Source organism: Haliotis rufescens, unplaced genomic scaffold (genome assembly GCF_023055435.1).
Source record: "Haliotis rufescens isolate VD_foot unplaced genomic scaffold, xgHalRufe1.0.p SCAF_25, whole genome shotgun sequence".
Classification (NCBI taxonomy): domain Eukaryota; kingdom Metazoa; phylum Mollusca; class Gastropoda; order Lepetellida; family Haliotidae; genus Haliotis; species Haliotis rufescens.
In genome coordinates this window covers 4,894,235-4,917,903 of record NW_025963946.1, presented here as the reverse complement: position 1 = coordinate 4,917,903, position 23,669 = coordinate 4,894,235, and the positions used below count along the sequence as shown (strand labels likewise).

Here is a 23,669-nt window from a genome sequence, read left to right as displayed (position 1 = left end):
TTTACAGACAAGTTCTTTATATTTCAGCTGCCTGAAGCATAACTGTTTTTTCAAGCATTTTCTGAAATAATAGTTTATGGTCAGATAGAATAAAATAAACTGTTATGGAACCAGCAATACCATTTCAACCAAATGCAGTAATGTATTAATCAATGTAGTATGTCATATTGTAAAACAATCAAACACACTGTTCAATTCACACAAGGTTTCAACTATATATGAGCCTAATACGCCTTACAACTGTGTTGACCTTCCATAGTTAGGTGCCTTTCTAAAACTAAAACTTCTATGTCCTCAGCTACATGTCCTCAGCTACATGTCCTTAGTTACATGTCCTTAGTTACATATGTCCTTAGTTACATATGTCCTTAGTTATCGTCCACGGCAATGAAGTTGTATGCGCCATCATGGTGCCTAGAAGAAAAGAAAATGTGCCATTTCCTATTATGTATCACATGCCATTTCACTGCGGTTGAGACCGCCTCCGTGGTCTAGTGGTAAAGCGTCCGCCCAAAGTGCGGAACGTCCGAGGTTCGATCCCCGACCGCATCATACCAAAAGACGTAAAAAATAGTACTTATTGTTACCCTGTCTGGCGCTCGGCATTAAGGGGCTAAAGCAAGGACTGGTCGGCTCAGAGTCAGTATACTGGGGGTATTCATGTTAAACTGCGGCATGGTATCTCAGTGAGCTAGCCCTATAAATCGGCATCAGTCCGGACTAGTACAAGCAGCCAAACATGCACACACATGTACATGCACGTCGCTTTATAAGTGCAATAATCTTGGACACGACGTTAAACCGCACTCACCTCACCTCACCTCATTGCGGTTGATGAAATATGTTTCTTGCAAATATTCACAATATAAACTAAATTGAATATATACCCATGTGACCTAGATGATGATGTTTGGCAACGAGCAATCACTTGATCGGATGACGTGACTCTGATTCTGAGTTGGAGATGTCGCGTTCCTAGAGACGAAGATTGGCGAATGTAATTATAAGGGCATGGTCACAATATCAAACGTCACTATTCTAAATATCACCAAAGAACAGAACATGAATGTTGCGAGGCACATGGACATTCATGTGGGAACAAGATGATAAATTTTAGTTTCAAGTACAAGGTAACGTTTGAGTTGAAAATGTTTGAGGACGATGGACGACGAAAAACGAGACAAAGGCACTTTTAGTCAGGTCATCAATAACTGCGTTCAGAGAAACTGAATAGAAAATATGTTAACTATTAACAGTTCTTGCTAGTTTCCTACTTGGTACGGCTGATGGAACAATAATATCCACTGGTCACACAACCTAACCATTCGTTTCCTTAAATAATGGAATAACAGGAAACAGGACCTCAATAGACTTTTTATTACATCAGATTATGTGACACTTTTTTGAATGTCGCCACAGCTTGGTAGTTAACCTGAAAGGAAACAAGTTTGGATGATATATATTTCTGATATCACATCAATATACATTTACAGCACAGCTTTGTGTGTGGCCTCATTTACATGATTCAAATGTTTGTACAAAGAACAATATTAGTGACGGGTTGTTTACAATTCCTACCTTTGGCGAGCTTTCCACGGACCTCAACTTCGCAGACTGTGAAAATTTCCTCTCTTGGTGGAATGTAACGCAACAACACAAATCGACCCGTTGTCGAAGGTTTGCAGGTCAGAACTTCAGGTCTTGATAGTTTCCCTTTCTTTTGTGCACATGTCATCGGCTGAGAACTTTTGTTCTCCATGGGGTTTTCTTTATAAACTAGTATTTCCAGGTCACGGAATCTGTAAACTGATATAAAAATACAATACAATATCATATCATTATCAATATCAGGAACTAATACATAAAGGCCAAAACAAGATCGTGTACCCTCGTGGTTAACTCGTTCGCTCGTCACGCCGAAGACCTGGGTTCGATTCCCGACATGGGTACAATGTGTGAAGCCCATTTCCCGCAGTGATATTGCTGGAATATTGCTAAAGGCGACGTAAAACCATACTCACTCACTCACTCACTCACCCAAAACAAGATCAAAGTTGACTATTGCACGAAAAGAAACGAAAAGTGTGTTGCATGCGACTACTAATTGATAATTAATAGGCTTTCGAATAATAGCAGTTCTGGCGGCCATATTGAAAATCAGATTTAAACCACTTGATTTATTCTGCATGTATCGTTTCCTATAGCATGTTACATAAATATAAATAGGTGTTTATTTCAAGCACATACTGCAACCGTCCGTCCGTCTGTAAAGGGTGACGTTATGTACATCATAGATATCCTGCAAGTCAACCATCCACCAAGGTCTCAACACAGATTGAGCAGAAGTAAAACATTGACCTCCTCTGCGATTGCCGCCCTTGTCACCATCAACCACGTGGTTAGGATCTGAATACTTGTCATAGTTTGTACATCCGTATGCTGGTTTTCTTAAGGCCAGATTGCCTAAGTCTTTGTGACAAAATACATAATATATAATTAAAACAGTGCTTACATGAGGCATGACATCTTACAAAAACAAAGTTTACATGCAAGTTGTTTCAGTTTGACCGAGTGGGTTTTGCTTGACGTGCCTGTAAACATTATTACAGTGTTACACAGGGTATCAGTTTGACTTGGGTTGAATGTAATGCATGGTGTATGTCTTAGACAATTACCTCAGGGGTGAAACCAATGAGCAGCCATACGTTGCCGATAAACAGGGTACATAATAAGGCCGAGTATGGAATCCAACCTCATGATCTGCGGTCTGCGGTACGCCTATAATCGCAGACCCGTGAAGATCCGGGGTAGAATAGGTCTTCAGCAACCAGTGCTTGTCGTAAAGACAACTTTGCTTATAATAAGAGGCGACTAAAGGGATTGGGTGTTCAGGCTCGCTGACTTGGTTGAAGCATGTCATCGATCCCAATTGCGTGAATCGTGCTCAAGATATTAATCACTGGACTGTCTGGTTCAGACTCGATTATATACAGACCGCCGCCATATAGCTGGAATATTGCTGAGTCCAGCGTAAAACAACAAACCAACCAACCTAAAATCACAAGGTAACTGCCTCTCTCCACTTTACCTCACATGGCAACGATATGAATACAACTGTTAATATGATCTGCATTGAACAGCCCAAAAGTATAAAAGTGACACAAACACTGAATCGACATTAATTTCATCTTTGTGGTTCAAAACATTAAACAGATTCAGGATAAACATTTATTCATTTTTCTGTGTATCTCAGTGAATGATACAGTAGGGGACTCCATAGGGAGTCGCGACACGTGAACCTTGATTCGCAAATCAGAGTGGCGGCTTCTAAATTCTCAAATACGAACCAGCAAAACAGATTATGTCGTAAACACGTCAAAGCGTGGAGAATATATTACAACGGAATAACACCCGAGCGTTTCTCTGCAACAAAAATGTTATTTATTCTGTTTGTTTTGTTGGGGTTTCTTCTTCTTTAGATCTCAATTCCAAAAACGAACCCCACGCATCCTTCAAAATTTAAAATTAGAGTATCAGCTTTACTTGCAAAGACCGGTGAGAAATATTTTCAAATAGTCAATGCTACCAGAGAATTGTAAATGACAAGGAAACATTAAGTCCTGAGAAATGATTCCTGTAAAAGCAAAACCAAATGTAAAAGAATATAATAGGGGACAGGGTGGCTAATTCGTCTAAGATGCCAGATTAACTTGATTTGTTTGTTTGTTCTTTAACACTGCACTCAGCAAATTACAACTCTATGACGCGGGTCTGTAAATAATCAAGGAAATAATCAGACAATCGAGTGATTGATATCATGAGCATTGATTCACTCAATCGGGATACGATGACATGTATCAACCAAGTCAGCAAGCCTTACCATCCGATCCCCTTAGTCGCCTCTTACGACAAGCATAGTCGCCTTTTATGGCAAGCATGGGTTGCTGATGACCTTTTCTATCCCGGATCTTCACGGGTCGATTTACGCATGAAGAGATATGGCATTTAAGGAACCTATTGTCATAAATTCCAGGATTAACCCTGATCATCATCCTCTTGATTGTCAGTACTATACCATTGCTCGTGGATTTTACAAAAACGAAATACTTAAGTATTCCTACTATAAAAATGGCAATGCTTTCATATTGCTGACATATTTCACTGTGCAAAGTGGTGTCAACCCCAAATAATTCCTCTGCTCCGACTTCGAATTCGAATACACGTGGCTCGGATACGTTATGCATACAGACAAAAACGCAACGGCGAGTATGGGTTGCTAAAGACCAATTATACCCCGGAATCTTGACGGGTCCTTGATCACTGAATCGCAATCAGATAGTTTTTATGTATGTTCGTTATCACAGTTTTCCACTTCGATGTAAACGGGTTCCAACGTTATTTACGTGTATTGAAAACAAATCGAATTTATATTTTGGACACTTATTTGGTCCAGTAAAAGAAACTTCAGGTGAACCCTGAGCGAACGTCAACCGCCACATCTAAGTGAATGATGTGTGGGTTCAGGAGTCAATAGGCAGCCAGGCTTATGAAACGATTTAGCTGCAATCCTTTACCACCGTGAATCGGAAATGTCGGTACAGATTCAAGGGTTACACTGAACCACATAATATGCTGTTCTGGTCTTGTCTTCGTTGCGAGAATTACGTGTGTACCTTCCTCTCCCTTGGTACCAGATTTAATACTTTGCATCTGCTCCAGGATCTTGTCAAACTTCTCATCAGTTTCTTCTTGTCGGGATTTCACAGAAGCAAGGTCTGACTTGACCTCGGAAACTGGAAACACAGATTCCGTGCAGCTTATCATGTTATCCATAACCAGACATATTATTCAATGCTATATTGTACAGATGGGTTATCCGATAGTTGAAATGTCTGTTGAGCCTGACCACCCGATCCTGTTAGTCGCCTCTTAGACAAGCATAGTCGGCCTACTAAGGACACTTAATATGGTAAGGTGTTATTGCAACAAATGGGGCTCAGACGTTAACCTAGATAAGTCATGCATTGTTTTCAAATATGGTGGATAGCTAGATGCGTCAAGCATTGTTTTCAAATATGTTGGATACCTAGAGAGGTTATGCACTGTTTTCAAATATGGCGGATACCTTAGAAAAGGTGGTGGGTGGTTTGTTGTTTAACGCTGTACTCAGCAATATTCCAGCTATATGACGGCGAGTTACGACGTAAATTGTAATTAAAAGGTAAATTGTAATACTTGCAGCAAATTGTAATAATTTTGACGTAAATTGTAAAATTACAATTTACGTTGTCATTAAAATTTACGTAAAAATTATTACAATTTGCTGCAAATTTAACAATTTACTGTTTTATTACGATTTACGTCATAACACGCCGGTCTGTAAATAATCGAGTCTGGACTAGACAATCCAAGTCAGCGAGCCTGACCACCCGATCCGTTAGTCACCTTTTACGACAAGCATAGTCACCTTTTACGGCAAGCATGGTTTGCTAAAGACCTATTCTACCCCGGAATCTTCACGGGTCCCTTAGAAAAGGTACAGACAAATGGACTTATAATGGATAATATATGAAAGTAGTATTTCACTACAAAATATTGAAGTATTGCCTTGACATCAAGATGATGTCCACAAGCGTGTGAGCAGGGGAGGCCCCCACGACTATATTTTAAAGATTATTCATAGATTTCTCTCAAAGTAGGATACACACAATGCCATTTAGAAAGTGGTCAAATGAAACACATGTTATATTTGGGATAACACTTTCTGAGTAAAGTACAGATTCTCGTACTTTGTTTAAGTTGAGTCCCGTCCGGGATTCGAACCCACACTGCCAGGGTAAGGCACCTATGCTAGGACACTAAGGAGCACATAAAGTAAAGTGGCTGAGTGGGTTAGATCGCTGACTTTGAGTTAAGCCAATTTTTGGATTCATGTGATGCCATGGGAATCACAGGTTAAAGTGGAGCTCGTCTTTAAGAAACTAACCCTTGAACGACACTTATAAACAGGAATTAGTTTAACATTTATTGCTCTTCCAGGAGCTGTGTGGTGTTATGTCACAAACAAAGCTAAAATTAGGTAATATATATTTAAAATACAGATTACTCAGATCATACATGTATAGACGAGTAACTATGTTTGGTGTCATTGCCATATAATTCTGAAACAGTGTTTCAATAAGCATTCTCGGTCAATGGAATGGGTCCGATATGCATCCACCAGCTTCACAAGTTCACGTGACTGACAAATTACACAACACAACATATCGATATTCGGAACACTTGTCTTAGCGAGTGAGTCGCTTTAGCAAAATCTTACCCATAAAGGTCCAAGACAAATATACTTTAAAAAATATGTTAATTTGTTTTGAGATGGGATTGGAGTAGTGCTCATGGTGTCACTTATATATATATAGCGACGTGCAATAAACGAATACTGTTTCACACATAACTGCAGGTTTCGTCAAAGGACCAATTACTTCGCGATATTGTAAATGTATGTGCTCGCAACCTTTGGTAAAAGATCATACAGAATTGCTTCGTCATTATAACATTCCATTTGCATCTGCAAAGTGCACAATAATGCCAAAGATTATTGACGATATACCACGCATTCAGGAAGTGCACGCTCCTCAGTTTAAAACTGACTGACTGACTGAGTATGGTTTTACGCCGCTTTGAGCAATATTCCAGCAATATCACGGCGGGGGACACCAGAAATGGGCTTCACACATTGTACCCATGTCAGGAATCGAACCCGGGTCTTCGGCGTGACGAGCGAACGCTTTAACCACTAGGCTACCCGACCGCCCCCCTCAGTTTAAAAGCAAATGTTTAGGAGTTTGTTTATAATTAATTTGCAATTTGATACGGTTCTTCAATGTTACTCAAATTCGAATTGCAGTCCTGATTGTAAAACTGGTTGTACGAACTATACTGAAATTGCTTGCTCGGTTTTCACTTTAGAAAGAATAACCCTAACATCTTATGTTCAATATATATATACGGAGGGATTGTTCGGAATGCGGTTAATAGTACAATCGTTGCTGTCCGAAAGTAACGGGAAAAGGCGAGTATACACGAAGGTAAGGGATTTGTTACCTTCTTTGTTAGAGTTGATTCCACCAGGTGAGGAGAATGAAGGCACAACGAAGCTTGAAGCTGATTTTCCTATTTCAAACCCAGAAGCCACAGAAATGGCCCCAAGAATAAAAATACTGATCATTGTTGCCAATGACCTCCGAAGTATGAAGTCAGGTCATGCGTTATCTCAAACTATATACGTGAAATACCGATCGTAATCTGAATACTTTTCCACACAACAACGTCAGTGTACAAAGAATTAATGCACTGAAAGACAATGTTATCCTTTTCTCTCGTGAGAAGTTTCACTTAAGAATGTGAACTTAATTCTGAACACAATCAAAGGCAACACAAATGAAACACATTGTTGTTGAAGGGTACAACCAAAACAGAACACATACCGTTGTTTTTCATATTTAGCTCACCTTACTCATGTCCGTCTTTTTCGTCTGCATACATCTTTCGACTCAGAAACGACTGGACAAATAAAGTGCAGCGTCCTCAGATGGACAGTTTCAAAGGATATCTTTAAATCAAACAACATCTGAAGAATATTTTAGAGAATTGTCAAAAAGAGAAAGTTTAAAAACGGAACATATGTATTAAGCCCAACGTTCTTGACATATGTCAAAAACGTTTCATGCTTCCAGATGAAGCAACTGATCATCCATACATTTAAATTTAGGAAATTTAAATGTATAGCTGACCAATAGGGCATCATCGTTTGTTCGTTGCAATGGCTGATGGTGCAGCTAAACTGCACTTGACTAATCGACATGTCCACATGTTTATCCTTTACAGTGATATTTAAACCGTAATTAAACATCACTTTCAGAATGCCATGCAATGAGGTTGGGCACCCACGTTGAGATGCTACAGATAGCGGCCTGTAAACAGACCAACAGTGACTGAAGTTATGAACAATGACCTACCCATTAGTTTGGTCTGTTGTTTTACGCCGCACTCAGCATTATTCCAGCTATAGAACGGCGGTCTGTAAATAATCGAGTCTGGACCAGACAATCCTGTGATTGACATCATGACCATCGATCCACGCAATTGGGATACCATGACATGAAACAACCAAGTCAGCAAGCCTGACCACCCTTATTCTTCCTTATGATGACATATTTTGTTAAAGACATTATTTTTTATAGTGCTGTAGTTTTGGTTCAGTATTTATGCATCCGATATTTTAATATCAACGCTAATACCTTTTTTATTAGATATTTGTTTTCACATTTATATATTTATTGATACTTCATCCAGGTGGGCTACAGTGCAATATCATTATTTGTCTGGGATTATGTTTATCGTGACGTCAGTCGCTCACAGACTTCAAAGAATCTCTTTCTTTTATTATTAAAATATCCGTTCTGATTACTTTTTACATGCAATCGACACTGTGATGTATTCCATCAAATACTGTGTGAGATGCTATCAAAAAACTTTCCCATTGTTAAGAATGTTTTGAAATCAGCATGCAAAACAAATCAATGACACCTTCTATTCTAGGTATTTGATTGACATTCTAGTTGTTGGTGAGAATCTATCGAAAATGTTGTATGGTATCATTTCTATTCAAATCACCAGATGGCCGCCATTCAAATAGGAACTATTGTAGAACGAGTTTCAAAGTTTCTGCACTATTGCAACTATCGGTGACCTGTACATATCCAAGTCTGGAATATTTAAAAAAAAATACTAATAAAAATAATTGTTCACTGGAGTTCACTCGAAAATTCTTAACGTCAAACTTCTTAACGTCAAACCCAAAGATATTTCGCATAACTACTGACAACTTATACATCGTATCTCAATATGTGTTACCAAGCCACAAATAATGATTGACAAACTGTTGGAGGAATGAGTGAGGGTTAAATATATATAATGAAATTTAACAACTACATCAAAATACGATATGGGTATACTTTCATTTGCCCCTCGGTTTAGGCCAATTGACGAGTGAGTGAGTGAGTTGTGTTTAACGCCTCGTTTAACAGTATTCCAGTATTCCGCGGCGTGTCAGCTTCATGTGGGAAGTAAGCCTGAAATGATGCAGGTCTTAGACGTTTACCTCTTTGGTCAAACCCAGGAGCACGGGTATGGTGCTGACAAACCTAGAAACATAATCGGGGCGAACCGGGATTCGAACCCACAATAATAGGTTTCTGCCGTGCCCAAGAAATGCAACTCTGCACAGCGAATAACGACTCTTTAGAGGACTGGGCCACCCGTGCCAATAGACGAAGCATGCATACCACCAGTGGACACCTGTTCATTAATAAACGTCTCAATGGTGTAGTGGATATAACGTCTTCTCGGAGAGCAGAAGATTGGTGGTTGAACCCCTGGCCGGGCCGTACAAAAGTATGTTAACGAATGGTAGGGTCGGCTCTGAGTCCCAATAATATATCTGAGTCAGAAACCTATACTAAACTGCAGCATGGTATCTCAGTAGGAATGCACTATAAAGGGGGAATAATTCCGGAATTGTACAAGCAGGCAGATGCACATTCATGCACATGTACGAATACGTACATACACCCCGAAACACACGTGTCATCCAGCGATTGGGTACCCGGTATGTGAGGTGGATGTAAAAACACTTTAGCGACTGTAGGCAGCTTAGATTGTATACAGTCTCCAAGGAAATGAGAATGGTAATTATCCCCCGCACAATGAAGTTAGAAACGTTTTGTTTCCGAAGCATAAGTCAGAAACCGTTCAATGTTTTTTTCAAGAAACTTTGCATGTCTGTCAGGTACATGCTGAACTGGTGCCTTTTGCTATTTAGAAATTTTATATTTTTTTAATTTTTACGTTTCCATAGCAACAAGATGGACTTGGGTTCTGTGAGGGTAGGGTTCGTTTCCGGAGCATAACTCAGAAACCGTTCAATATATTTTCATGACACTTTGCATGTCTGTCAGGTACATGCTGAAATGTTTTGCTCTTTGCTATTTGGACATTTTAGAAATTTTTATATTTACGTTCCGATAAGATAAGATAAGATTTTCGTGCGATAAGATGGCATGCTTCTCTATGAAACTTGTTACAGTTTTGAGCACATGTTGACATGAAGACTTTTGTGCTGTAGAGTTTTTATATTTGAGGTGGTCAGATCAGGCTTCGCCATCTCTGGAAAAATGGGTCATAATTGTAGGATCCGCCTCTATTTTGTAGTTCGATGAGGCAACAGTCAGAAGAGTTTTGGAGCTCAGGTCACACCTCCCGTCAGAGGTTCGCAGGTCTGCAGAACGGCAGACAAAGTTGGTTTTGCTGGAGCAGTGGTCCATGCACTGTTGTTCTGTCACGCCTGTGAAGGTAGCCATGTTGTTCCCGCCTATATAATAGCCACGCATTTTAGTGTAATGGGAACCGTACGTCTTGCAAGCTGCATACAAATCAGAGTTGAATTGTATATTCCTGTCGCATATTGCATATACGGAGTTGAAAACTACTTCTTTTGGTTTGTATTATATTCAAAACGACTTTTGATTAGAGGAGCGTATACAAGCACTTGCAGAAATAGAGGTTGCCCCTTTACTGTTGTTTCCAGAATGCCCCAGCAAAAATAACATTCCAGAGTTGCATTCCTTCCGCTACATAAATATGAAAGCAAAATGCAATTCCACTCAATGCTATCAAGTCTAAATATACCATTTCTTGTTTGTGAAAACACTAGTCTAATACAATACATCTTTAGGGTATTACATATACTAGTATATACATACTTCCTGTTTACTGACATCCCTTACTGTGTGGACGAAAACAATTGCGAAATGCACTACATCTTTCAAAGAGAAAGCCCGATGCTTTAAGTTACTTTATAATCATATTGGCACTTCAATCTTAGACATTCACCTTCAAGGAAACATGGGTATCAGAACTACCAGGCCAACACAAGGAATTGGTTCAGTACACAAAGAAGCACATCTAACTTACACATGACCATTTCCTTTTCAATGTACCACCCTACGAATGATATGAACAAAATATGTAGTTGAGGTATAGTTAAATAAAGTTGACTTGCTGTTGTCTGTTTAGTGGATAATGTCTGTTCTTATCTGACATAAATTGCAGAAACGTTTTTTTGAGCCACTAGTATTGACATCATTTGTTCCCCAGTATCCAGGAAAATAATAATATTTTTAAAACTAACAAGAACACCGCGTTATCACAACACCCCACCATAGGGCACCTTAGAATTCTTTTTGTTTATATGTAGTGACTATATATGGAGAAAGGGAGGGTAAAACAAGGAAATAACATTACATCTACAGGCATCAATTCAGTTTGTATTTTATATATATACAAAGTTTTATAACGAATTTTTAAAAGGTTTCCGAGTTATGCTCCGGAAAGGAACGCTACACGTATTCGAGGCTAAATCTAGATTAGTGCCAAAGATACCAACATTTTTTTTATCAGAAATACCAACACATCCAAATGCACCAGTTGGGGATTTGTACTGTACGTCTGCAAAGGTTCATAATATAATAGAAGGCGATTTTCGAGAAAATGTCTTTTCTAAATCTCACTTTGATCGGTCGTTGTGAACTAAAATTCCTTTTTGAAACAACAATGCGGCAAAAAAACATAAAGCAGCCTCCTTTTCAAGGGACTGAGTAAAAATAGAAAGAAAAAAAATGTATGCATACTTGAAACACAAGATTTTTGTTGTGGTGAGAAGGATAGCCCTGGATCACACATGCACTCGGAGTGGACACAGACAGACCTTGTCACGGAACAGTCTGTATTTTGCTGACATGTAGATCCAATAAATCCTGTAGCTGCAAAAACAACAGCAAAAGACATCTCCTTTAGATAGATCATCATCAGATGCATTTCAAAATGAGCATCAATATGTGAGGCACTATGCATGTCAGATTTAATGAGAGTGTTAAAATGCATTATTATTAATTTCCAGAAGGCCTAATAAAACCAAAGATTAATTGATAATTAATTGATAGAGGTTTTATTTCTTCTCTCACTGGCATCTTGAACCCATGCGGTAATAGTTAGTGAGTGAGTTGGGTTTAACGCTGCATTGAACAGTATTCCAGTTATATCGCGGCGTGTCTTCTTAATGTGGGAGGAAAGCCCGAAGTGATGCAGGTCTCAGACGTTTACCACTTCAGTGAAACCCACGAGCACGGGTATGGTGCTGACAAACCTAGAAACATAATCGGGGCGATCCGGGATTCGAACCCACAATCATAGGTTTATGGCGTACCCAAGGGACGCAACTCTGCACAGCGAATCGCGGCGCCTTAGACGGCTGGGCCACCCGTGTCCCCTTGTCTTTAAGAGATAACTATGCTCGTAAGAGGCGACTAACGGAATCGGTCGTTATCTGCGGTCTTTTTTGTGGAAATCATTCGATCAAGTAAAAATGACTGCGTGACAAGACGAATCAAATATTTATACCCGATAAAAGAAAAATTTCTAACAAGCAGAAAAATTAGAGACAGTGACTAGACTACATGTACGTAATCCGTATCAATCAAAGGTGTAAAAAAAACCTGAAAATCATATCTGTCGGAGACCTACCAAATTACCAAGTTTTATCATTACTATATTTATTATAATGCAAATACTTTAGTGATACATTTTTCAGAGGAGAGGGCATACACACAAGTATATTGCTTCCGTGTGTGAATGCAGGTAATACTTAGCATCTCAGTTCTCAGTTTTATACCGTTTGTATATCTGAATTTGTATATGGAACCATGCGTACAGTATGACAATTACTTGCTATTCGTCAGTCTACAACACATATAACACGGTAAAACAATTTTGGACACCGCATCTTATTGCTCATGTTCTCAAGTATTATATAACACTTTAATGTTTCACCGTCCTAATCTAACCTAATAACATGTCAGGTCATTACCATCATATAATACACAAGAGATTATACCAAGACTTATTTTGTATTGGCCTGCCCATGGGCCAAACCTTTTTCTCGCCCATGGGCGAAATATTTCAATATCGCTATAACATAGTTGAATTAAGTTTAAATGAGTAAAATTTTGTGCCATGATACTTGAATGAATACACTTAATGTTTTTGCGAAACAAAAACATGAGTTTTGAGTAAAGAAACATATTCTCGCCCATGGGCCTGCCCATGGGCCTACCCATAGGCCAGGCTTCGCCCATGGGAAAGCCAATGGGCGAGATACTGTAAATATTGAGTTTTTGAATTTCTTTTTCATTTTTTCTTCCTTGGTATATTCCCATGAAAACAGCATGTTTAATTTTGTAAATACCTTTGACCGAGAGTCGGCAAAGACGTAGTATTTCTGGACGTTTTGGTTTCCAGTAATAAAATGGGACGTGTATATATATTATATGTAATACCAGCTCACTAACTCTGTGCCGAATATTCAACTTACTCAATATACATATACATTTCCCAGCTGTGAGGCGAGATATCAGATTTACACAAGTAGTCGAATAAGGATTATAAAGGACCCCTCACTGGTTAGGTTCTTGTGCACTAGATCTCTGTTGGTCATGTTAGATTCTAAAACCAAAACCCAGCTGTTATAACGGACGGGATCTCCGGCGGGGGGCTAAACTGGACTTGTTATAGTGTGGTATGAGCTGTGACGTCAGCTGTCTCCCAGATCCAAGCGAATATATTTAAAAAGGAGTCCAACTCAAGTCTAGGATGATTGGGAAAATCTAGATTGCCTCAGCTCTGGAGTAAAATATGAATTGTTCTCTGCTCCTTTTTTAATTTTAGAATTTTTATTTTGTAGACATTGATAGGCCAACCAGGAAAGACCGTGATGGGAAATTAATACCACATGTTACAAATGATCCCGTTAAATTCATCACACAATGAAATATTAGACTTTGATATTATGAAGTGGATGATCCTGTACATGTTCAATGTAGTAATTGGCATTCGAGTCAATTTGATTATGATTTATATTATAGTGTCAACGATAACTATATGATATCCTCACTTGTCATCGATGTATTGACATCGGACGATGGACGACAATTCTCATTCGAGCTATATTCATCAGCTATATTTTCATCAGCGGACGGACCGGTGTCTGTACACTAATTCAATTTTCGTTGTTAAAATATGTATCTACAAAATACAATGCAAAGGAGCCCAGAACGATGTTTAAGTTCAGCGCTTGAAGTAAGGCAATCTAGACTTGCCAAATCGCTCTAGACTTGAGTAGGATTTCTTTTAAATTTATTCTCTATGGGCTGGGAGACTTGAACCGTGTGTTCCCGTGCCTTTTCGACCATACGTATTTTCGTTACAGAAGATAACTTCTCTCTGTGTTACTGTGCCTACAGTCTTATGTAATCCTTTTCTGAGCCTATTCGAGAATAAAAATCACCGAACAGAACCTAAGTTTTAGTGGAAGTAGAGCTATTCTAGAATCACTTAAAAACTTCTCACCGTCGTTCGCCCTACTGGAAGAAACAGGCGGAAGATAGCAAACACAGATAACAAGTACAAAATCTGGATCTACGCACGATGCTATCTTGAACCAAATACTCTCATCTGTGTCATTGTCTAAAACGTAAACATTAAAGATTTTACCCAACCCGACCCGCGTTCAACCCGTGTGTTAGTGATATTCCTATTATTGTCTATGCAAGTAAAACCGTCAAGATTCAAGGCGTCGTCCTTTAGTTTCACACACACCGAATGTGTCGCATTCAAGATCTTTCAAAACATATTCTCTAAATTCTTTGTTTGAGTATTCCCTCTGTGACCATCCACTGGCATTTCAGTATCCTTATTCATTGGTTGCTATGAGACGTTAATTATTGTTTGCATATTCCATTTTGACGTCAAGTCCTCTCTTGAGAGTGTGTGATCCAGATACACCCTTGAATAGCCTTTCTAGCGTGCAGAATCTTCTTATTCAACATCCTCTTTCTCTTGTGTTCGACTGACTCTATTGTCACCCAAACAATCCCTGGTTTTTCATCCTTACATAAAGATGCATGTCATCCGCTGTACACTTGCCGCCCGCATATCAAGCCGTCTCGAAATAGTTTGTTGACAACTTGGATTGTGACTTTTTTATCGTTTGATTCTCGAGTGTCAAATTTCGAATGACAATACTCCGATCTGATTCACTATCACTACTCTTTTTTACAGCATCCGCGAAGTTTGTTTTTTTTCTTCAAATTTTTATTCAGTCATATACACAGGATACATAAGCAATCGGAGCGCAATACAGCTTTATGAAAACAGGTGCTTCTCAAAAGGATATGGTACAGAGGAGGCCTAAGGCAAAATCCACATCATGGTACAGATGAAGGCATAATCCACATCATGGTACAGATGAAGGCATCCGCGAGGTTAGTATTCACCTGGCTTGTAACAGCTTCTAGTCTCTTTGAATGATTGTCAGTTGATGTTGTATGGGAATGTTCTAGTTGTCGGACGTTCTCCTTTCTCGTGTTTGCAGTTTCTTGTTTCAACACTGCTGTTACAGTTCTTTTGTCACTTTGGCCTTATGTTCTGCTAATTTGTCAGTGAAAGAGTCCCTCATTGTGTTAGTTTCTGCGAGGATGTCTGCGTCAGTTATGATGTTATTAACAGACTCGTTAGACACATTGTCACAATCAATATTACCTGCCCCGCAACCATATGGTGTGGAAGAATGTTCAACTTCATGTACGTCTGTTTTTGTTTTTAAGCAGCTGAAGGTTCGCAGAAGTAAACGGGTACCGACGCAGCATCCACAAAGTCACCCGCGTCTTCCGTAGCACGAGACGTAATTTACAGTTGATGTCGAAATTGTTAACCAAACTTATTTCAAACTTGTCAGTGAATATTTAACTGAAGTGATGCAAGAAATCCCATAAAGGTATATTCTGCTTTTAGAGGTTACTAATGTTGATGAGCTTTGTAACCACGTCTTCTCAATTCAGGGGCGGGTAACTAAAAAAGTGTATGTATGTGTGTGCGTTCGTGTGTGTGGTTGTAAATGTGGGATTGTAAGTGTCCTCTCAACCGGGTAACTATAAAATTACTTTATTGGGTAATCAAGAAAGGGATAGCGAACTAAAATATCACACGATTTCGATTCTTCGCCACCTTTGGATGCAACGCGAAAACATTTCAACGACGTGCACAGGCCACTGAGAATGACCCCTGATGAGGGGGATGGATGGACATTCTGCCGCAGCGCGGCGGTGTTGACCAGAGGCTAGGCTATTTACGTCCATGGTGTGTGTGTGTGTGTGTGTGTGTGTGTGTGTGTGTGTGTGTGTGTGTGTGTGTGTGTGTGTGTGTGGTGTGTGTGTGTGTGTGTGTGTGTGTGTGTGTTTGCTTAAGGTTTATTCTAACCCGGATCACACGGACGTATATACATCTGTGCCCTGATCTTCCCCGTTTGGATCGGTTCGTGTGCTAGCCTATAGCTAGTATCCCGGACTGGTTTGTTTGGGAAATCAGCCCATTCGTGGGTCCACAACACTTTATTGCTGGTGAATATATATTCAAATGACAACTTTTCATGCAATGTTACTTAGAGTGATGCTTCTTTTGCGGTTCAATACATGTTCATGCGCAGAACGATTGAATTCAGCACTTCCGCTAAGAGCTACGTGTACAGCGTCAATCTCCGGCCTGTAATCTAACACGCGAGAACTGACCAATGAAACCTGAGAAGTATAAATACCGGTAGAGGATGTTGCGTGATTGACAATGTCAATCAAGAATGAGAGGAGCTTGGTGATAAATACCGATGTCAAATAACGACGTTATTTGGACGGAAAAACGATTGTTTGAAAGCGTTCAAAAACGTCGTTTTTCCGTCCAATGACCGTATACGAAAAAAACGACGTTTTCGTGTTTGCAGTGTTTTTTACCCTGTTCCCCATTGTTGGAAAGTGTGTCGTGTGCTACTCCAGCTGGGGCCATCTGGTAAACCAGTGTCTGTAGAGCTGGCTTGGTCCTATTTGGTATTCACTCCCTGGAACAAAAATATTGAATACTAGCATTGTATTGTGATTTTGAGCATCCGGGAGCGTAAATAACATGTGCTATATGCATCCGCTCTGAACACTTGACGCTGTGCAATTCATCAAATACGCGCATGGTTGGGTGCAAACCCAATTCAGTTTATTTCTCATAAATTAAACCGCCAGCGGCGGTACAGGAGCATATGTCCAATGTCATACAATACACAATAAGCAACTTAAAGATATGTACAATAAATCCACCATGCATCAATCCACCAGCGTTTAGACAGTATAACCAATTATCTATTTACGCGTTCATTAATGTCAAAGGACTATGTAAATAGTTTGTAGTTATTTCGTGAATGCACCAATTGCGTAACACAATCCCTGAGCACAAACCTAAACGGCCCGTTCCTTTGTGTCGGGTGTTAATGTGAGAATGTATTGCTGCTACAATAGTTCTATTTTGTCCCGACAAGAGTTCGAGTTTATGACATGTAATAAACCTAGTCAGTCCATGGTTCTGTAACAACTTCATATAATCCATGTAACATAATTTTAGGTAATTCGTATTTATTCGAAAATTGACTGAAAAAAAATACACTGAAAATATGTGATTAAAGTATTTCAGACTGTTTCTTGTATTTATGCACGACTACACACAAACTAAAAATAATATACATATATTAATATATCTATATTGACATGCATGGCACAAAGATTAGCCTGAAATAATAATGTTGGTATAGTTTATTTGCACAGATCTGGGGTAGAATAGGTCTTCAGCAACCCATGCTTGCTGTAAAAGGCGACTATGTTTGTCGTAGGAGGCGACTAACGGGATCGGGTGGTCAGGTTCGCTGACTTGGTTGATGCATGTCATCGATCCCAATTGCGTGGATCGATGCTCATGATATTAATCACTGGATTGTCTGGTCCAGATTCGATTATTTACAGACCGCCGTCATAAAGCTGGAATATTGCCGAGTGCGGCGTTAAACAAAAAACAAACAATCAAAACAGTGCGTCTAAAAGTTGCCTTCCGAGTACCAACAGTTATCCTACACCTGGTCACAATAGTCGAATATTGGTAAAATAATTGATAAATATATATTCTGTAACGGGTTTTTGCCTGGACAGGCGGTATTTGAAAGTTCTAAAGCAGTAATCATTGGGCTTACTTTATCTACTATATTATCTATATGATTTGACCAGTAGCCATCTTGCTGTAAAATTAGACCAAGGTGTTTGTGAGACCTCTGTTATTGGAGTACCTTTAATTTTAGGAACAGGTTTTTACTTGGGTTAATTTTTCTTGAAAACATTATGGATATCCTTTCAAGATAATATAATATATAGTGACGTGTCGTCTGCAAAGAGACGTTTTTTATGTGAAAATCACCAACCAGGTCATTTATAAAGATAAAAAAATATAATGGTCCCTGATCCCTGTGGAATACCTGCCGTGATAGATTTTAAGCATAGGTTCGCAGGGGGGGGGGGGGGGGGGGGGGGCAGGTAGGGCAGATGGACCTAGGACCAAGGTCTATCTGCCCTACCTGACCCCCCCCCCCCCCCCCCCCCCCCCCCCCCCTCCCCCGCGGGTCTATCTTCATGCACCAAGACCGAGTCTGAGGACCTTAACCAGCTTGATGTAATAAGGGCCTGGAATCGGGATTCGGGTGGGTATCTCCACAGACGAGTAACATTATCATTTGTAGGATAACGTGGAAGAGATGATGTGATCTATATAGAATACCCGCATTACAAAAATGTGAACAATTATGGAATGTATGCGTGTTCTTTGAGTACATCGCTGTTGCAAATATGCCCACCGACTGCCTGTAATGTAAAATATCAACCCCCATCGTCGAAGTTCATTTCAAGCCAAGTATTATATACAGACAGACAATCGGTGATTGGAAGTGAAAGTGTGAAGACGTCTTCAAAAATACATTTGGAAATGACAGTGATGATATTCATGGTAATACTTGCACACTAAGGACAGAAAAACACAAGGATTTGCTGGGGAAAATGTAAGTGATAAATATTAGTTAATTGAACAGTAAGAAGAAAATCAAATCAAAGTCACCATAGTTTGGTGTAGAGTAATGAGAAACTAACTGAGAGGGGGAAATAATATAAGATACGTTTTCATAATAGATTGTGTGAACAGAAGTAATAGATAAATATATATATAAAAAATAGATAAATAGATAAAATAATAATATGAAGATTATGTCCATTGTCATAAATGAACTAAGCTGAGGCCTGGGGCAAGTCTAGGTACTGTCACACCTGGGTTAATTGCACGGACTCGACACGAGCACATGGACTGACTACTGTGTGTCGCACACCTGGCTAATTTGTACGGACGCGGCATGTGCACATGAAATGAACAGGCCACAACGGCGAAAATCAAAATTTACCTTGAAACAGGTTGGGATATCCTTCGAATATCAAGGACTGGTACGTCTTGGTTGATATATGTACAGACATAATACATATATACATTAAAACAGAACAGTGGTTCAATTATTAAGAAAAGCAAGTCATCAACTATTTAATACTTCATACTTGTCTTAAAGTATGAATTAATTCTTAAGTTATTAAATCAGTGCAAATCTACCAGAACATAGAATGTACATATGGAGTGTATTCATAATCGCTAAATTGACAGATTTTGTTTCATTTCCATTCCCATAAAGCACTGAACTTATACTCTACCCTTTAAAACAGAAAGACAAATCGTTTCTTAAAGTATTGTAGTTAGGGCGTGTGAAAAATAATGCAAGACGTGTTCAATGGGATAGCCACATGAGAATGATGCGTTGTCTGAGATGTGTCTTTCAACCGAGTCTGGGGTGAACAGGATTAAGGATTATATGACAGAATGTGGTACCATGGTTTGGGGAACTGTATAATTTTAACATTGTCCAAGTCCTTCGAGTTCCCAATCAGGTATCTATATCAGGTAACTATTCCAATTCTTAATGGTACTCGGTAGGAATGACTTGGCACAGCATTCTGTTCTACAACTTGAAGCCTGTAAATTGGTTCGATTTCTTAAAATGTAATCACTGACAGCAGAGGCGTCTTGTGGAATGAGGCACAAGAGATAATCAGGTGTTCACCGATTTACCATCTTGTAACATAGTGTTTAATCTTCTTTTGGCTGAGTTAGTTACTCTATAAAGTTTCTCACGGCTTGTTCCCCCTGTAGTCCCCCCCCCCCCACCCCCACCCCCCCCCCCCCACCCCCACCACCCCCCCCCCCACCCCCACAACAGAGTCCGTAATGAATCTAAGTGTAAACTTTCTTGGATTGATTCTTGTTCTTGGTGCAGTTATGAACAATATGGGAACAATAATCAAATATGGGCTATATGAAGACTTGTACACTTCAAATGATTTCCGTAAAAGGAGGTATTTAACTGAGTGAGTGAGTGAGTGAGTTTAGTTTAACGCTGCTTTTAACAGTATTCCAGTTATATCACGGTGTGTCATCTTAATGTGGGAGGAAAGCCCGAAGTGATGCAGGTCTCAGACGTTTACCACTTCGGTGAAACCCTCGAGCACGGGTATGGTGCTGACAAACCTAGAAACATAATCGGGATAACCAGGATTCGGACACACCATCTGGCGTACCCAAGGGACGCGACTTTGCACAGCACTTGCGGCGCCTTAGTTGACTTGGCCACCCGTGAGTGAGTGAGTCTGGTTCACGGCGGGGGACACCGGAAAGGTATTTAAGACTTCGAAGCCTACAAACATAGGGCTTACCTTGTTAACTATATCGTTAATATGAGAATGCCATAAACAATCTGACTGAAATATTTTTTTTCCGAATTCATTAATAACGATTCTTTTCATTTTAAGATTAGGTTTTGCACTTGGGCTGACTTTAAAGCGAAATTGAGTAGTTTCTGTTTTGGTAAATTGTCTGGACCACGCCGCAAACACAGTAAACTTATAAATAAACAGAAATTCCGAGGTGAATAATTAATACAATAGGTTTTTGGCTCGACATGCTAGGCCCCTTTAACTCAGATAAAACCAAACTACTTATATTTAAGCCGAAAGTAACTACCATTTACAGAGAGTACTTGATTGGTTTTCACGTTATTGCGATTTCTGGAAACTTGAAGTTAACTCAGATAAAACCAAACTACTTATAATTAAGCCGAAAGTAACTACCATTTACAGAGAGTACTTGATTGGTGTTCACGTTATTGCGATATCTGGAAACTTGAAGTTAACTCACATAAAACCAAAGTACTTATATTTGGATCGGGTTTAGCGGGCAATAACAAAAACAAATTTCATTATGATCATCGCCACCAGGAAATTGTTGATACTTTTAAGTACCTCGGAATAACATTCCACAGTAACGGAAGAATGATTGCCGCTATCAAACATGCTGCAGATATGGGTACCAGAGCCTCAATGTCTTTATTGAAACGAGCCTGAAATGTACATTAACCTTTGCATTGTGTTATTTCTTCATTTGATAAAGTAGTTCTTTCAAGCTTACTTTACGGCTGTGACATCTGGGGTTTTGAAAACAGTAATAGAGGTGAGGTGAGGTGAGGTGAAATTGAGTTTAACGTCGCGTCCAAGATTATTGCACTTATATAGCGACGTGCATGTACGTATATGTGTTTGTGTGGCTGCTTGTACTAGTCCGGACTGATGTCGATTTATAGTGCTAGCTCAATGAGATACCATGCCGCAGTTTAACATGAATACCCCACTCAGACACAGTATACTGACTCCGAGCCGACCAGTCCTTGTTTTAGCCCCTTAATGCCGAGCGCTAGACAGGGTCACAACAAGTACCATCTTTTAACGTCTTTTGGTATGACGCGGCCGGGGATCGAACCCCGGACCTTCCGCTCTCCGGGCGGACGCTCTACCACTAGACCACGGAGGCGGTCAAAACAGTAATAGAATTGAACGTGTACAACTATTTATTCTAAAGCTTGCAGCAGGTCTGAGAATGTCAACACGCATTTATATTGTTTATGTGAATAGGGGAGCGCATCGGTATGCATGCAAATAGACAAACGACATACTGGTGCAAATTATCATGTCCTTATCCTGACAATAAAATTGCCTCATTAATGCTCAATTATACGATTAGTAAACGAACACAGGGCTATTCTTTTCCTTGGTTAAATTACATCGAAGAGATTTTAAGAACTTTTGGTATACCGAATGTCTTTGGATATCCACATCTTTTTTCGAAAGAATGGATAACTGCAAAAGTGTACGTGGTTATAATTATTAAGGACCAGTTTCCGTAGTCCTGGAAAAGTGATATTCGATATTCTTCTAAAGGCTTCTACTATTCCTTTATTAAAGATTCACAAAGTTTTGAAGAGTATTTATTACTCACAGACACATTTTAAACCTTTCAAAACCTTCTCTTTATTTTAGAACAAGCAAACGCAAATTACCAATTGAAAGGGTCGCTGGTTGAACATTCCTCATGAAGAGAGATTTTGTACATTGTGTAATTCGCAATAAAATGGCCACGAGTTCCTTTATTTATTCAGATGTGAAGCATTGGCGAATGAACGTTCTTCTTTTATGAGTGATTATTATTATGAATGGCCTAACATGTCAAAATATAAGAAACCTGTTGGGAATAATAAGATACATGTCCTGAGAAAAGTCAAAGTTTTCTAAAACATTTATGCCATCTTGTTGTAATTTGTATACATTTATGTGCAACATGTAACTCATGTACCACCGTTGGTGGTTCCTTTGAGTATTGAATGCAGTTGACTAAATAAAATGCGAACTCTTTGGTGTTATCAAATACATTTGAGTGAAGCGGCATGGGTTCAGTCCAGTGTTTAGAGTGGGTTGTCGATCAGCATTCATGGAATTCCCGACGTCAATATAATATTGCGATCTAAATGCTCAAGCAGTTTACATGGTAATACTTCTCTCGGACTTATGACAAGGCACCGAAAGCAGCACGGCAGCATCGTAAGCCCCATGCGGTGTGCACCCCTAAAGAAAACTAATCAAGCCTTGCAAATCTTTCGTTCGACACCGCACGTCACCATTATGACGTTATATCGCTCATTGTGACGCAAAAGATATAACGTCACAGTTGTATATAGGAAAAGCGCCAAATGACAAGGTCTCTGTTGTCCTCAAAACTTGAAATACATTCTCTTGGAAGAATTCTTTCGTGTTTTCTGCACGAAATGGATTGCCACACATCCTTTGAATATTGCTGTTTCCACATTTTGTAGCCTGTAATTGTACATATAATTATTTTAATTTGACAACATATAATGACTGTAAAAAAGCACTATTCTAAAAATATTAGCTTCCGCGGTGAGGCGGTAGTCAAATCGGCTGTTAATATCAGAGGGAGTATATTGTGATTTGATACCTCTGGTTGGCAATTCAAAATCGAGTATTTCCCAAATTCACGGTAGAATATTAATGTAGTGGTTTGAGCATACTTAAGGGTGTGGATTTGGCCAATCATTATTTACAGGCTTACATTTAAATCTTTCAGGGCATGGGAGGCCAAGTCAACTAAGGCGCCGCAAGTGCTGTGCAAAGTCGCGTCCCTTGGGTACGCCAGATGGTTGGTCCGAA

At 39.4% G+C, this 23,669-nt stretch overlaps 1 protein-coding gene across 1 annotated transcript; it reads right to left on the bottom strand.

Moving 5' to 3' along the window:
* Positions 1 to 4,359: 4,359 nt before the first annotated feature.
* On the bottom strand, positions 4,360 to 7,228 carry LOC125383625. The gene is made up of 2 exons (XM_048402222.1): positions 7,102 to 7,228; positions 4,360 to 4,793 (listed from the first exon to the last, which is right to left on the bottom strand). Exons 1-2 carry the CDS (start codon positions 7,223 to 7,225, stop codon positions 4,528 to 4,530), a joined length of 390 nt encoding a protein of 129 aa, XP_048258179.1. The 5' UTR covers positions 7,226 to 7,228; the 3' UTR covers positions 4,360 to 4,527.
* Between the last annotated feature and the right edge of the window lie 16,441 nt (positions 7,229 to 23,669).